We start from the raw sequence: 18,411 nt of genomic DNA on the forward strand, positions 1-18,411 counted from the left end.
CATAAGTTTCACTGTATCAATAAACTATTTTGTTTTTTATTTTATTTTGACATCGCGCTTACGGAGTTCCGAATGTCAGTTCAGCAGGCAGGTTCACAACCGACTACTTAGATTATTACAGCGGTTCTCACATTTTTTAGTGACGGAACACTATTTGTAAGCGAAATAATTGACAAACCCCAAATAAAAAATTTTCGTTCGTCACTAATCACTATTGAAGGCATAGAAGAGGTGGTTATTGATATTTTTTCGTCTTTTCCCGCGGAGCCCTCACAGAGACTTTGCGGAGCCCTAGGGCTTCGCGGAGTACACTGAGATTGGCTGGGTTAAGGAGGAACATGTGACGTGTCGCATTACCTGTACACCTCCGTGGTCTTCCACCAGAGCGGCAGGCCGATGACGATGAGTACGCCCACGAAGGACGCGCTCGCCCACATCCGACTCGACTCTGAAATTGAATAAATTTTTCATTTTAATAATATTATTCTTCTTCATGACACATTTATGTAAAGTGCGTTATTTATGTACGCCGGAGTGGGTTTAGTGGGTAGGGCCAGATTTTCCCCCTCTATTGCCAAGAGAGGGGAAAGGAGCGGCGAGTCCCACACACCGTGCGTAAACGCATTCCCACTCCGTCAAAAAAAAAAGTGCGTTATTTATGTGTGTACACTTAAGTGAACAGTTTTGTTTTTATGCCTTAATAAACCATGTTCAAACCATTGACATACCTACATCTAAGGACGGGCCTTACGGGCACTAAGAATGGTACTAATTCAGCGGTGTCACTCAGGATTTCGAGCCAATCGTGCAGTCTATCGGAACCAGTTGCGACCAAACGTGCGCATGACGCGAACTCATCAACCAATCGCGTTGTGGCGTTAGACTGCACGATTGGCTCGAATTCGTGTGCGTGACACCGCTGTACTGTACGGTTACCATCAGTTTGTCACTGACATAAACGCCGTCGAGAACGTAATTTACTTTCTATCCATCCCGTTTGCACTAATATGCGAGTGCGAGCGAGATGTATAGAAAGTAAATTACGTTCTCGACGGCGTTTATGTCAGTGACAAACTTATGGTAACCGTACTGGCCCCATTCTTATTGCTCGTAAGGCCCGTCCTTAGATATAAGTCCAATGGTTCAAACCTAATAGTTGGGTTGACCTTTGTCCTTATGTTTCATCTGCAATAAGGACGTTTCTGTCAGAAGTTCTGTTGGAATTTCAGATGGAAACATCCTTATGGCACTCGAAGCGTGAGGACCCTTCTGTGATGGAAAGCCAGAACTGTCTTATAATTTACTATCGACCCGCCCCGGCTTCGCACGTGTTAACAAATTATACACCTAAACCTCCCTCAAGATTCAATCTATTGATAAGTGAAAACCGAATGGAAATCCGTTCAGTAGTTTTAGAGTTTATTGCGAACATACAATCAGACAGACGCGGCGGGGACTTTGTTTTATAAGGTGTAGTGAATAACGTTTCTATCAGAATTTCTGTTTATGTGTTATCGCCTTACAAGAGCTAATAAAATCACCGTACACTGTCTTGTACTAATCGTACAATTTTAGTCGTCGTATTTAGCTCCTACCTTGATACTGGCGAAATAGTCCCACTGGACTGAACCTATAATTTTAAAATAATGAATGAATGTCAGGTGAGTTCATATGTGACGTTCCATGGAAAAGGGTACCTTATGGCGGCCGGCGCTTACGTCGCATGGCGCCGCAATAATATTGGAGCGGTGTTAATAATAGCGTAAGCGCCAACCCCCATAAGGTACCTTTACCCGTGGGACGTCACATATTTAGAAATACTTATCCATGATTCATTCAAAGGAACTCCACTGTTATACTCAAACATGGATGGCAAGTACATAGTTACATTAGTTACACATAGCAAGTAGAAACTGGATTAACTGATACAATGAATGTTTACAGATCGCTTTCGTCTTTATCCATTGTTTAAGCAGTGTGTCATATTCCCAACCTTTCGATGAAAGGCGATGTATATAATATATATATTCTATAGGTACATAGACGAAACCTCCCACCTACAGGCCACCATACTACACAACAACAATAGTAAGCAATTTAACATGTTACGATCATTTATGTAATTTTAAAATTTAGTATGTTTTTAAGATATTTTGACTTTTTTTTTAAGTGAAAACTTCTTTAGCGGCGCTGTGCACTTTTTGAGGTGGGGAAAAAATGATAAACTCGCGACTGGTCACGTGACCGACAGATTCGACAGATTGAAAATTCGTAAGACGGACACGTGACCTGATCGAAAAACTGTTACAATGTCATTGAGTTTTCACTTCTGCCCGCACTCGCGGAGTGCAACCTGTTGTTTTTTTAGGGTTCCGTACCCAAAGGGTAAAACGGGACCCTATTACTAAGACTCCGCTGACCGTCCGTCCGTCCGTCTGTCACCAGGCTGTATCTCACGAACCGTGATAGCTAGACAGTTAAAATTTTCACAGATGATGTATTTCTGTTGCCGCTATAACAACAAATACTAAAAACAGAATAAAATAAAGATTTAAGTGGGGCTCCCATAAAACAAACGTGATTTTTGACCGAAGTTAAGCAACGTCGGGCGGGGTCAGTACTTGGATGGGTGACCTTTTTTTTTTTTTGCCGTTTTTTGCATTATGGTACGGAACCCTTCGTGCGCGAATCCGACTCGCACTTGCCCGGTTTTTTTTTATAATTTTAGGATAGTTTTTGCTCGTTGTTATTTATTGTTCTTGCTGTGCTCACTTATTTTGGATGGCATTTCTATATAAAGCCTACCACTTTTATTGGAATCATGTATTAAATGTCGTCTGTAGTGTGCCTTATAAATAAAATAAAACCCCATACGAAGTGTTGATTTAAAAAACCCCTTTTGCTGGCTTTCTACCCACTCTAAATTTCACTAATAAAGAGTTGCCAGGCGCAGGTAAGGATATTAAGACACTATAGAGAGGTTTCCTTGCACAACCGCGCAGGCCAAAACCGTTTTATTAAATCTTTAAATTTAAATAGCACAAATCTCATGAAATATTAAGATATACTTTGGAGTAAATAAGTGAATAAGAATCATACCAAAAAATTCAGAACTGAAATAGAGTTAGACCAAGAAAAGTCTACAACGATTTTGATAGCCCACTCAGTGCAAGTGTTATTTTAAACGTCAACCTTCTATGATATTATGACGTATAAATAACACTTGCATCGCGTGGGCTTTGACTTCAAAAGGGTAGGTTCTCAAATTCCATTAAACTTAAATTAGTATCTGATGATAGTGGTGATAGGATCCTGGAGCGAACGAGGGAAATTTTTCATACTTAGTAATTCGTGCTTTTGCTCTCGGAACCGGAAGAATTCGAAACCGAAGGCCATAAAATGACAGTAAATACATATTTTAACCTCCTGAGACCCAGAAGCAATTGTTTTGTTTTTGAAATTGGAACCCTTAGTTACACAATAAAAGTTCAAAAGAGATTTTGGAATATGTACCAAAAATTGTACGCAGGGACTTAGGGTTAAACAGCTGTGTGAAAACGGTTATTTTGGTTATTGTAGTATGGGACAGGGATCCAAATTAAACAGCTGATGGCGTATGACTGATTTATTCCATCTCATGCATATCTCGAAGTACCCACATTATGTTTATAAGCACACACATAAAGGTTACAAAGAATTTCCTTAACAGCAATATAGGTGTAAGTATGTACCTATGAATTCATACGTTGTAAAAGTAGCTAGTTTGTTACTGCACGACACCTTGCACTTTGTGACTATGCGCTGAAACTTGGCACAGTTGATCCTTAGCTGGTCATGAGCAGATACAGACCGGGAGACCTCGAGAGCCACGTCTTATTTAGTGGGGGGGAGGGGGGGAAGTTCGACGCCGCCGCGCTTCACTTGGAGCAACATTTCTCTAAAACTGTACCTATTAGGGCATGTGATATATCATTTTCGGTTTAATTAAGGATGAGGAATCTAGTTTTGGAACCAAAACAATGCACTTTCTAACAAAAAAAAAGCATAAAGTAGAAAAGACTAAAAAACGTATTTTTGATTTTTTCATAATTACCAATTTTTTTTTAAGTGTAGCAGGAATCTGAAAACAAAAAATACAGTCGCAAAGCTACACTTATTACGTTTAAGAAAATATATAGTTTATTATACAAAACTCTTGATAAATGGGAGATAAAAAATAATATTAAGCGTGGACCAGAGTGATCTCAATACAAAATATTATGAATGTGGGAAAGTTACTTATAATTTGTTCTACAATCGTTTATTTTTTAGTTTTTCGTAAATAACTCGTAAACGGTAGCCCACAGCAAAAAATATCTTTTACGTAAATAATCTGTTTCAGATTTCTTATAAAATAAGTGCTCCTTTTTTTCGCTAAGGTCAATATTAAAAAAAATATTGAAGGGAGAAAATAAATACTAAGGTCCTCTTTTTTAGTCATTCGTAAATAACTCGTAAAGGATGTCCAATAGCAAAAAATATTTTAACACAAGAATAATTAGCATAAAATTTCCTACAAAAAAGGTTATTCAAACTTTTTCGCTAGGATCAATATTTAAAAAGGGGACCTTAGAATTTATTTTCTCTCTTTAATATCGTTTTTAATATTGATCCTAGCGAAAAAGTTCGAATGACCTTTTTTGTAGGAAATTTTATGTAAATTATTCATGTACTAAAAATTTTTTTGCTATTGGCCTTCGTTTACGAGTTATTTACGAATGACTAAAAAAGGGGACCTAAGTATTTATTTTCTCCCTTCAATATTTTTTTTAATATTGATGGTACCGAAAAACAGTAGTACTTATTTTATAAGAAATCTGAAACAGATTATTTACGTAAAAGATATTTTTTTGCTGTGGGCTACCGTTTACGAGTTATTTACGAAAAACAAGAAAAATAAACGATTGTAGAACAAATTATAAGTAACTTTCCCACATTCATAACATCAAACATCAAACATCAACATTTATTCAGCAAATAGGCCACAAGGGCACTTTTACACGTCATCATTGAATTTACATACATGCAAAAATAATAACATCAACAATTTTATAAAATAAAACTAAGAATTCAATCTAACGTATTACAATTACTAAGAGATGTATATGGTCTCTTAATGTCGAATTACATAAAAAATACAGATACAAAATACAAAAAAAAAAAACTATAATATTTAGAGGTGTAAATGTCTCTAGGTGTCAGAACTATAAGATTATATAGTTTATCAAGTTATCCTTAGAGATGTATAGGGTCTCCAAGAGTCAATATCCTGTATAATTAATACATTCATTAAGAGAAAAGAAACATACGAGAGCAGAATGAGGCGTCTCACTGTAATTAATTAATAAAAATAAAGTTACTAAGTATAATAGCTTGTGTTAGCTTAAACAGACCAGTCTCCACAAACAGCACCCGTTCACGAGTATGACGCGTATCTCAGCCATCGCCTCCCTCAACCTTCATTCGGGAAAGTGGCGACCCGATCAACGACGCCACCGTAAGCAAAAACTTTTAAGCGAGCATGACATGTTCAAGCTACCGGCCTATAATAATATTAAAATAGTAATAACATGTACGAGTAGCTGTAAGACACGGCATTTTGTGCTCGTATGTTACATAAAAAGACAGTATAGCTTCACATAATTACTAGCCTAAGTTGACTTAGAGATGTAAAGGTCTCTAAGTGTCAGAAACATTAAAAATATAGGTATGTACAATCAAAAATAAAATATATAAATAAATACTTAGAGATGTATAAGGTCTCCAAGTGTCCAAAACTAAAATTAAATTAAACAATTTAATCAAGCGAGAACATCATTGTCTCATGTGTCAATTCTACTGGACACTAGCATATTTAATTCACAATGTAAAAAAAAAAAAAACAATATTTATTTAGCTCTTATTATACTAATGAAATCAAGCTACCTGCTTAAAGGCATCTCTATCGTTTATAAAATCATTTACAGTGTAGTACGCCTTACTTAACAAGGAGCGCTTAATGTGCGACTTAAATTTGTGAAGTGGTAAATTCACTACATCAGTGGGGACTTTGTTATAAAAACGTGTACAGTTCCCGACGAAAGACGTACTAACCTTACGGAGGCGGTGGGCGGGCACGGCAAGCTTATGTTTGTTTCTAGTGTTATAGTTATGGATATCACTGTTAACCTTGAATTCGTGGATGTTTTTCCGAACATACATAATATTCTCTAGTATGTATTGAGATGCAACGGTAAGAATGTTAACTTCTTTGAATTTCTCTCTTAGGGATACTCGAGCGCCCAGTCCATAGATGGAACGTACAGCTCGTTTTTGCAGCACAAATATTGTCTGAATATCTGCCGCTTTTCCCCACAACAGAATTCCATATGACATAACACTATGGAAGTAACTAAAGTATACCAGCCTGGCCGTCTCTACGTTTGTTAGCTGTTTGATTCTCCTCACTGCATAGGCTGCTGAACTAAGTTTTCCGGCTAGAGTGCCTATATGTGCATGCCATTGCAGTTTGGAGTCTAGAGTGACTCCCAGGAAAACAGTTCGATCCTCAAATTCCAGCGTATCACCTTTTATTTTAATCTTGCTGTTATTTACCTGCTTGACGTTAGGTAGCGTAAACTTGATGCATTTGGTTTTCTTGGCGTTCAAAAGCAAATTGTTTGCCGTAAACCAGTTTACTATGGTAGATAGCGCGTCATTAATGCTCTCGAAGCTATTTTCCTTTCTGTCCACTTTAAATATAAGGGAAGTGTCATCTGCAAATAACACTATATCATGTCTATCTTGCACAACTTTTGGTAAGTCATTAATGTATACCAAAAACAGGAAGGGACCAAGAATTGAACCTTGAGGCACTCCGAGGGCTACCGGGGACCCCGCCGATTGAGTTCCATTAATAACTACTCGCTGAGTTCTATCCGAAAGGTACGATGAGACCAGGTCAAGGGCACTAGCTTTTATCCCATAGCGGCTTAATTTTCTCTTTAAATTTTCGTGATCAACGCAATCAAATGCCTTTGACAGATCACAGAAAATTCCAACAGCATCTTGAGCTTTTTCCCAGGCATCAAAGATGTGTTTTAGAAGTACCGCACCGGCGTCAGTAGTTGATCGACCTTTGGTGAAACCAAATTGATTGCTATCAAGCAGTTTGTTTCTGTTGAAATGTGACAATAGTTGATTCAGAATAAGTTTCTCGAACACTTTGCTTAATGCCGGTAGTATTGAAATCGGTCTAAAGTTCGTGGGATCTGTTCTTGTTCCTGATTTAAACAGAGGGATAATTTTGCTATGTTTCATAATATCTGGAAAAATTCCAGCATCAATGCATCTGTTGAAAATCTCAGCTAAGTATGGTGTAATTGACTCAATAATGGAATCTAATACTTTGACAGACAGGCCCCAAAGATCTTCTGTTTTCTTTAAATTTAAAGACCTAAAAGTCTTAAGAACTATATTCGGAGAGACATACGAAAATTTGAAGATTTCTGTACATTCTGCCACATTTGTCTTCAAAATTTCTTCAGCGACGTCTGGCGATGAATTAAGGGATCTTGTTGTTTCTACCGGGATATTCGAGAAAAACCGCTCAAAATGATCTGCCACTTGACGGTCGGAACTTACTAAAGTGTCAGCAATTCGTAGGTTGTAGTGCGGATCCTTCAGTTTACGTTTTCCAGTTTCATTGCTGATAACTTGCCATACAGTTTTGACTTTATCGCTGGAATTTAGGATCTTTTTCGACAAATAATCGACTTTAGCGGCGACACACAACATCTTAAAAGATTTAGAATAATTCTTGACGTACTCCAGAAATTCCGGTCTTTTATCAGTTGCCTTTAAATCATATAAGTCGTAGAGCCGGCGTCTTTTCTCGTGAATATCCGGTGTAGCCCAGTCGCTAAATTTAGTCTTGGCCTTGCCTTGCACCTTTTTCTGAATGAAACAGGCATCAAATTCCTTTTTAATACAATTAAACAACTCGGAACTCAAACAGTCAGGGTTTTCCTGGGTACATGAAAGACAACATAATTGTTTAGTAATATTACGATTGAATAAACCTAGGCGACTTTCGGAAATCGGCCTGCACAAAGTGTCTTGAGGAATTTCTTCAGTTTTCCCGCTGAAAGAAGCTTTTAGTCCACAGTGGTCAGAACATAGGTTGTTAATAACAGATTTACTAATCGCGTCATTATTACTAAAGATGTTATCTATACATGTAGCACTGGTTGCTGTGACTCGAGTGGGCTCACAAAATAAATTGACTAAATTGAAGGATTTGAAAGTATTTAGTAACCTTCCACATAATGACGAATTTTCTAGCAAATTAATATTGAAATCACCACATACAATTATATTTTTATGACTTCCAAAAACACTACTAAGTACTTCATCTATGACTGATTCGAATAAGTTATAGTCTGCCGATGGGGGCCTGTACACGCATATAATTATAAATTGTTCCAATTCAACACAAGAAAGTTCTATAAGGCGTTCCACAGACATGTCAACAATGTCTTTACGCTCCTTACTTTTTAAATTATGTTTTACCATTATCAATGACCCGCCGCGATTGCAAGATCTCCTAAAAAATGAACTTACTATTTTGTATTGAGATCACTCTGACCCACGCTTAATATTATTTTTTATCTCCCATTTATCAACAGTTTTGTATATTAAACTATATATTTTCTTAAACGTAATAAGTGTAGCTTTACGACTGTATTTTTTGTTTTCAGATTCCTGCTACACTTTAAAAAAAATTGGTAATTATGAAAAAATCAAAAATACGTTTTTTAGTCTTTTCTACTTTATGCTTTTTTTTGTTAGAAAGTGCATTGTTTTTGTTCCAAAACTAGATTCCTCATCCTTAATTTATCCGAAAATGATATATTACATTCCCTAATAGGTATAGTTTTAGAGAAATGTTGCTCCAAGTGAAGCGCGGCAGCGTAGAACTTTCCCCCTCCCCCCTCACTAAATGAGAGGTGGCTCTCGACGGCTCCCGGTCTGTATCTGCTCAAGACCAGCTAAGAATCAACTGTGCCAAGTTTCAGCACATAGTCTCAAAGTGCAAGGTCCCCATACAACGGTGTGCAGTAACAAAGCAGCTAAAGGACTTGAACTTTGTCTCTAGTACGTAAACGGACGGGTAAATTGATCTCAATTCACACTCGTGTGCTCACTTGACTCCCGACCCTATTCATGACACGACATTGCTGTGCGGCATACCATCATTATATGCACCTACAAACGGTAAGACTCATAACTGTACAACGGTGGACCTTATTACAAAAAGCATAAGGTCCACCAATGTACAGTCAACAGTGTAGGCTATGGCACTATGCATGTTATCATCTTCCTCGCGCTGTGTCGGGATTTTGTCACGCGTTCGTCTTTAAGCGACTGTCATCTGGGGCCTTACCATGATGTCTTTATTGCGATTCTGTTTAGGACCCAAACTGAATTGCTAAAGGACGGAGCTATATAAGTCGCATAACTCCGTCCCTTAGCAATTCAGTTTAGGTCCTAAACAGAATCGCAATAAGGACATCATGGTAAGGCCCCTGGACGTGCTAAATCAAAGGAAAATTAGGCCACGATTCCTTAGAATGTTTTCCTTCACCGAAGAGATGTAGAATGTAGATATAATGAAGTAGAAAAAAGGTCAGTTCCCGCTGGGTTTGTGGATTAAAGAATCAGAGCCACAAAACATGGCGAAGATTATATTTTTAGAAATTTACTTTTTAGTTACTGTTACGGAACCTATTACCATTTGTGAGCATGACATGGCACCTACTATGCCGCTCTGGGAAGCAACTACATATTTGCGGCGTTTGGTGTCGAAACTTTGGGGCCATGGCGGCCAAGTGCGCGTCGACTGTAACTTGTCGGCGCGCCTAATAGAGGCTTCTGGTGACCAGAGGGCTGGCCACTATTTCGCCCAGCGTATTAGTATCGCCATATAGCGGGGAAATACGGCCAGCCTTCTGGGCACCTTGCCCGTTGACGGCGATCTTTTTTATCTGTAGGTTCTAAAGTTTTATTGTTTGTTTATTTCTTTGTTTTTATCAATAAAGCTACTTTCTTTTATTATCTGAATTATCTCTCATAAAGCGTTCGTCATATTTATTTTGTCTAGACTAAAATTACAAAGTCAAAGTAATCACGCTCTAGATGACAAGATTATGATAATAACTGAAATATGTTTTAATACTAACATAGCTCATTACCTGTACTATAAGTTTTCTATATATACCAACACGAGGCGAAGTTCACAAAATAAGTTGTATAAGAAAGTATACTTTTCGTGTGAGTGTATGATTCTTTTTGTCCAGTACTGTATAACTCTATAAGATGCATACAAACCATAAGATGAATGCATGCATGCATATATTGTTCGTTGATCGCTAGCTGTTAATACTTCCAAGTACCAACATATTTCAAAACTAAACACTCAAGCGCAAAGAAAAAAAAAACTCGCTCATCTATCGCTATCGCGAATCTAATACCTATTACCTATATACAGGTTCCACCCTTATCACTAGTTCACTACACCTTATAAAACAAAGTCCCCCGCCGCGTCTGTTTGTGTGTTTGTATGTTCGCGATAAACTCAAAAACTGCTGAACGGATTTTAATGCGGCTTTCACCTATCGATAGAGTGATTCTTGAGGAAGGTTTAATGATTTGTTAAGGTTTTGTGTTAATTGGTTGAACTATATACCCGTGCGAAGCCGGGACGGGTCGCTAGTGTTTAATTAATTTATTCATTATTCATAATTACAATAGGTGTTTGTCACGATATGAACGACCCACTTACATTGAACAAGGTGCCACTTATTACTTGTTTCACTTATAACGACGTAATTTATTGGAAAACAATCCGACGTCTAGATAGACCGACCACTTAAATGAGTCCTCGCCTGCGCGGTACGGGGGCGACGGGGTAGGACGACTAAGGGTGAGGTGAGGTGAAGGTGCGGGCGCTGTACGCCTGCCGCGCAGGCGAGGACTCATTTAAGCGGTCGGTCTATAAGTCCTTTCATGTATGGAAGTTGTCATAATAATTTTATATACTATGATCAGACATTACGATAAGTGATAAGGGAAATTATAGGTTAGATGTGAAGGAAATAAGGTCAGGCCGCGTAGCCAAGATGTCAATCGCTTACGCTCCGTAGCGATCGAAACGCAACTGTCACTGTCGCACTTATATGGAAGAGTGATAGAGAGATGTAAAGCTTTTCGTTGTCGAAGCGATAGCGATTGTAACCTTGGCTAGGCCGGCAGAACCTTCAAAGTTTACGACTGTCGTTATAGATTAACTATGACCTCCGGAACGAAATAGGTATAAGCTGAATGTACGTAATGCGAAAGTATAGAATATTGACAGAAGATACAGTCGCCGTCGATATATTGGAGTGGACAAAGTGCTCAAAAATATCTTAACATGAACTGTAAGGCTGTAAGATAGGCCACCAGTCACCAGGCTGTAACTCATGAACCGTGATAGCTAATAAGACAGTTGAAATTTTCACCCATAATGTGTTTCTATCTATTGCCGCTATAACAACAAATACTTACTAAAAACAGAATAAAATAAATATTTAAATAGGGCTGTCATAAAACAAACGTGATTTTTTTTCCGTTTTTTGCGTTATGGTACGGAACCTTTCGTGCACTAGTCCGACTCGCACTTGGCCGGTTTTTATACCACCTATACACGTGCTATTTTTAGGCATAGCACACATTTCTTACAAGAGTTTGCGCGATACCATTTTGCATAATAGTGTGATGTCATTCCCTACGTAATTATTGTGACCAACTTTATTAACTTAAGTTGAAGCTGGCTTAGATAGGTACCTATTTATAGTCTATTTGTCTAAGATTACATTCATTTATTGGCCTTTGTGTCTATTGGAGACGATTTATGGTGTAAGACATTACACCGCCTGGGACGGAGTTAAGGAAACGCAGGGATGCCCACCGCCTGCGTTACCCTCTCGGCTTCACTGTCTTATCCCACAGGAAAGGCGAACCAATACGTGTGGAGACAGGTCGGCTGCAGGAATCTGCCGCTTATTTCAGGTTGGACCCTACTCGCGCCTTACAGTAACTCCATTCCGGGTTTTAATTTTTGGAGTATTCTTCTTGCTTTGTGATAAGCATAACCAAACCGCGGCCCCGAGTTTCCGGCGACTCCTGGTGCTCTGGCTATGGTAGCGGTCCGAGCACTGGCGGAGTCAGGGGTGATAAGAATCTCCGGCAAAGATCCGGTTTCTGGGGGAGGCCTATGTCCAGCAGTGGACGTCTTTCGGCTGATATGATGATGATGATGATCCTTCTCCTAGATGGATTGCAAACCAATGCTAATGTGACGAAATAGCTCCTTGCTTCGTTGAAGAAGATTACAACACGCTAAATTTTATACAGTACAGTCCGCGAAAATTAAACGGAGGCGAGGCGAGACCACGACCCTCGAGTCAAAAATTACTATAGATGACTATTAGAAAAGTATGGTGGTCGATAAAAGCTTGCTCTCTTTCATTAAGCAAAATGTGAGACGCAATACACATTGGACAAAGAAATTGGATAGGTGGAATACCACCCTAGAATAGAACATGACATTGTGGCACTCTTTGGGGGAGGCCTATGTCCAGCAGTGGACGTCCTCTGGATGATATGATGATGATGATGATTTTTAGGTACCTACTAAGTATCTAAGTGTAAGTGAGCGTTTCTTTTATTTTTTTGCCATTTTATATATGTATTGTGAGTTTGTGACCTTTTTTGCCACTTTTGTGTTATTTCTACTCAGAATCACGAGCTCTTTCGATCCTGACGGGATAAAAAAAATGTCCCAGAGTTTTTTCCTATTGTGTTACCATTTCCCCATATAGTTTGTATGGCGGTAACAAAAAAAAAAGTTTGAAAAATAGGTATATGGAAATTTTAGGACACTTTTTTTTTCCTAAGTATAAGGATGAAAAGGGCTCGTGATCCTGACTAGAAATAATCACAAAGATGGCAAAAAAAGGTCACAATATATAAAAATTGAAAAAAATAAAAGAAACGCTCAAGTATAAGTTTCTAACTTGAACAATACATATTATTTTATCTTAACGGATTTGTTGTATTGTTGTAATATAAAAAAAAGCCTATTAAAATATGGAAAATAACCATAAAAACAATGTAGGTTAATAATATTTGTTTCGCTTCGACTGCAGGACTATAAAATGGGTAAAATCTCATTGTTTGAAGTGGATTATTTATTTCAGTACGTCAAACAATTGCAACAGAATTTAAGCTAAGCTTAATTATGGTATCTTAAGCTGATAAAACCGTCTATGAGCAGTTTTTCGGTACTAAATCTTAAGCCTTCATAAGGCAGAGGCAATATATTTCCCACCTGTTTTTGAACTTTATTTCAAAGTGAGAGGGTTAAATTTTTCATAATTTCTTACAATCATAAAAATAAATAAATATTTGGGGACAGTCTTACACAGATCAACCTAACTCCAAACTAAGAAAAGCTTGTACTATGGGTACTAGGCTACGATATACATACTAATATAGCCATACACGGCGGGAAGAAGTCGAGATATTTTATTGAAGAAATTTGAACTTAAAATAAAATTACATAAAGTTCAAATTTCTTCAATTTTTTCTCGCCATTTATCAACTTCTTCCCGCCGTGTACGGAATTAGATAAACTAGACCCCGGCCCGGCTTCGCACGGGTAGTTCAACCAATTTACACAAAACCTTAACAAATTATATACCTAAACCTTCCTCAAGAATCAATCTATCCATAGGTAAAAACCACATAAAAATCCGTTCAGTACTTTTTGAGTTTATCGCGAACATACATATACAAATAATTTGGGGTCATCCATGTATACAGAAGGTGAGAAATGACTTCACCCTCTCTCCGAAGCTGGCAACCTAGTCCCAAATCCTTCAGCAGGGCCCTGAGGGGATTCAGAGCTAAGCAGAACCACAGAGGACTCAGACGGTCGCCCTAAGAGATTCTTCGCTCAATCCGTATAAAATCTTGCGGGCCAGGGCGGTCACCATTCTTTTATTTATTTTTAAGTTATCTATAATGTATTTTTCTCTCTTCACCTATGTCTTTCTTCTTTTTAATATTATACTAGCTGCGCACCGCGGTGTTATCCGCAGTTAAGAAGTAGCCTGTGTGTTAATCCAGGGTGTCAGCTACCTCCATACCAAATTTTATCAAAATCGATCCAACCACTTGAGCGTGAAGAAGTAATAAACACACACACTCACAAACCTTCGCATTTATAATACCTATTAGGTAGTGTGATTTTTAATCATCTTCAATTTATAAACGAAGACAAGTAACATTGTTAAAAAATAAAAGACAAATAATAATAGAAGATAAGATACGATTTATTGTATTACTGTCTAGAAAGGTGTTGACAATAATTAAGTTAAGAACCAACAGTTTTCAGACATACTTTGGGTCCACAGTGGCACCCAAGCACCCAAGCTTCTTGACGCCCGCGCGCCGCCCGTAAAAAGCAAATAGGTACGTGCAATAATTATTTTATTTTAGATTGAAAATAGTTAAATGTATATTTAGTGTTAATGTTCGACAATTGACGCTGGAATAGGATTAGTTAAAAATATTTTCGATGCCTGGGAGGAGTCACATGATGCCATTGGCATTTTTTGTGACTTATCTAAGGCGTTCGACTGCGTTAGTCACGAAACACTCGTTAGGAAACTTTATTTCTACGGAGTTAGAGGAAAAGCGCTGAATTTGTTAAAATCCTATTTAGATGGGAGAATCCAAAGAGTGGACGTGAATGGAAAACGGTCCCCTGGGTCACTGGTTTCGATGGGCGTACCCCAGGGCTCCATATTGGGGCCCTTCCTGTTTCTCATTTATATAAATGATTTACCGTATTTAGTGAAGGATCACCATGATATAGTACTGTTTGCTGACGATACTTCCCTCATCTTTAAGGTCAAACGACACGAAGATGCCAACGTTCACGTAAACAGTGCTATATCAAATGTAGTACAATGGTTCAGCGTCAATAACCTATTGTTGAATGGGAAGAAAACTAAATATATAAGGTTCGTAACTACCAATGTCAAAACTACACAAACGGCTGTCACCATCAAAGATCAGGAACTAGAACCAACCAGCAATGCAGTGTTCCTGGGTTTAACATTGGATGCCAAGCTGCAATGGGGTTCCCACATAAATATTCTCGCAAACAAGCTCAGTTCTGCAGCGTTTGCAGTATGTAAAATACGCCACCTAACAGATGAAAAGACAGCTAGATTGGTTTACTTTGCCTACTTTCATAGCATCATGTCATACGGCATCTTGCTTTGGGGTAGTGCTGCTAATGTCAATGCCATTTTTGTTCTGCAAAAGCGCGCCATACGTTCGATCTATAAAATGAGTGCTAGGGATTCGCTTAGAAATAAGTTCAAGGAGATTAATATATTGACCGTATACTCCCAATACATTTATAAAAATATTGTATATGTCCATAAACATATAGATAACTTCAAAAGGAATTATGACATACATAATAAAATTAATACCAGAAACAAGGACAAACTGGCAGTGCCTGCATCACGTCTGCAAAAGATCAAAAACTCTTTTAAGGGTAACTGTGTGCGGTTCTACAATAAACTGATCATTTCACTATTTTCTTGAATAACTTCTAAACTGTTTATCCTAAAATTATAAAAAAAAACATATTTGAGATTTTCACAATGAGCTCTTTAATTTTATATGTAACACGAAATATAGTTTGAAAAACTTTATATTTTAATTTTCTCATTTACCTACCCCCTAAAAGTGGCCCCCATGTTTAAAACTCATTTGTTTACGTTACATGTCCGTCTTCGGGTCACAAATTTACATGTGTGTACCAAGTTTCAACTCAATTGGTTAATTATTCGTTAATGTTTTCCAATTTAATAACAAATCATCATTGCAGAATATTTAAAGTCAAACGCGGAAGTAAGACGACAACTCGACAACACAACCGCTGCCAAAGGAAAACCACTCTTAACCTGTTAACATAAGGTCCAGATTTATTGTAGATGCCTTTGGCATTGAATTCTGCGCTGACGCAGTTGTCCTTGATAAGTTTTTTTTTATTAATTTATTCTTATCTTCGTAATGGCGATGAAAATAAACAGTGGCATTTCAAACATAACCACAGCCTCCTAAGTCCCTGCGTACAATTTTTTGTACATATTCCAAAATCTATTTTGAACTTTTATTGTGTAACTAAGGGTTCCAATTTCAAAAACAAAACAATTGCTTCTGGGTCTCTGGAGGATAGATAAGTCAGCAGCAGAAGTTGCTAAGATTACCTTGATACGCTCTTATTCTCTTAACAATAAAGTCGCCTCAAGATCATTTTGAACACCTGGCCCGCTTAGCAACTTCTGCTGCTGAATGTAACCATATAGACGGATATTTCTATCACTTTTACCTAGTTCTAGATATAGCCAGTGTCATTTGTATTTGGGAACTAGGGCTTAACAGTGACGATTGATTTTTTAGTTCAATAAGTTATGTTGCCGTCGCTAATATAAGGTGCCTCGATCTCCATTATTAAATTTATTTATTTAAGTACTATACATATTATTCGGTCCGGTATTTTTTAGTTATAAAAACACTTAAATTGTATGTAACTATGTTTCGACTAGAAAAAATATATTTTTTTATTTCTAAGGTTATCATTGTCATTACTCATTAGGTATAGGTAATGATGGGATGGGAGTCATTTAGGCATTTGCTCTCAAAATGCACTGTGTGAAGTGGAACGGCTTAATTTTTTAGTTTAATCAAATGTATTGTTGAAGATTATTCTTGTTTTTTTTATAAATATACAATTACATAAAGCGTCAGTAGTTTACGTAAGTAATTCTATAGTCCGGTTACAACTGCACTGCGACATACGCCCTTTTAACAATAAGTGCTCGTGCGCCTTGGCCGTGACCGCCGCGCTATCGCATACCAAGTGTCACAGCTTTGGTACAGTTGGCAGAAAAGAGTAATTGAAAACTAAATAAACTAGTAGTTCGCCCCGAACTGAGAACTCGCAGTTTGCCAAAAATTATATAGAGCGATTGACTTTGTTGCACCTACTTACTCGTATAGTTCGACATAAAATAGTATAAAATAATTAAAAAAAAACGACTTCTATGGGGGCCGGTGAAAGATTATTGTACATAGATGGTGCACTACGTAGAAAAGGAGGTGAAACCACCCACTTTTCTAGTAGGTAGCATTTCGTTTCTGTAAGGGTCGCAGTTTTAGCCTCACGAACCCACTTCTCTGATAGCAGTTCGGTTCTGTGAGGATTGCAGTTCGAACCTAACCAAAACCACTTTTCTAGTAGCATTTCGTTTCTGTAAGGCTCGCAGTTCTAACCTAACCTAACCCACTTTTTTTCGGTTCTGTGAGGATCGCAGTTCAAACCTAACCTAACCCACTTAACGGCGCGTGCGGTGCGGTGTACGGGGGTTTGAACGGGAGGGGCTAGTAAGTTTGGCATCATTATACTTTATACCTACATTTTATGGTAGGTAATCATAGTGGTTTATTTAGCTTAGGTATCAGTGGTTTTCCGGGTCAAGGTCCGAGTCCGGGTCCGGGCCCAGTTCCGGGTCCAGGTCGAGGTCCAGGTCTAGGTCTTGTTCCAGGTCCAAGTCCGGGTCCAGGTCCGGGCTCAGGTCCAGATAAGAGCCCGGATCCGGGTCAGGTCTGGCTCCAGGGCCAGCTCCGTCAAAATCGAAATTCGAAATCGCCAAACGCCATTGAAGAGTTCTGTTCTGATCATCATCATCAGCAGTTCCACTTCATCAAATGCGACAGTTTTTAATGTAAATTCTTGATTTTTTGATGAAAATACACAAATTTCTATACGCATGCCTTTAAGATTTGAGGAGTTCCCTCGATTCCTCATGGATACCATCATCAGACCTCGAGCTTGACAAAAATGTGGCTTAAAAACTTAACTTGCTTAACAAACATAACGAAGAGGACAAATCACCAAACGTGAACTATGCGTCGTTGAAGAGTTCTGTTCTGATCATCAACAGCAGTTCCACTTCATCAAATGCGACAGTTTTAAATGAAAATGCTTGATTTTCTGATGAAAACACATAACTCACTATATGTATGCCTTTAAAATTTGAGGAGTTCCCTCGATTCCTCATGGATCCCATCATCAGAACTGGGTTTTGACAAAAACGGGACCATCTGTATGCATATACATACAATCAAACAAATAATTTTCAGAATCGGTCCAGTAATGACGGAGATATGGAGTAAAAAACATTTAAAAAGACACAATCGAATCTC

At 38.0% G+C, this 18,411-nt stretch overlaps 1 protein-coding gene across 1 annotated transcript in view; it reads right to left on the minus strand.

The window, feature by feature from the left end:
- The window catches only part of LOC134799934 (GPI transamidase component PIG-S), a 102,291-nt gene that overhangs the window by 28,719 nt on the left and 55,161 nt on the right, over positions 1-18,411 (minus strand). The window contains exon 2 of the mRNA XM_063772371.1: positions 358-448. Coding sequence (XP_063628441.1) covers positions 358-448 — 91 coding nt within the window. The remainder of the gene's footprint in view (positions 1-357; positions 449-18,411) is intronic.

The sequence above is a fragment of the Cydia splendana genome, chromosome 19, assembly GCF_910591565.1.
Source record: "Cydia splendana chromosome 19, ilCydSple1.2, whole genome shotgun sequence".
Lineage (NCBI taxonomy): Eukaryota > Metazoa > Arthropoda > Insecta > Lepidoptera > Tortricidae > Cydia > Cydia splendana.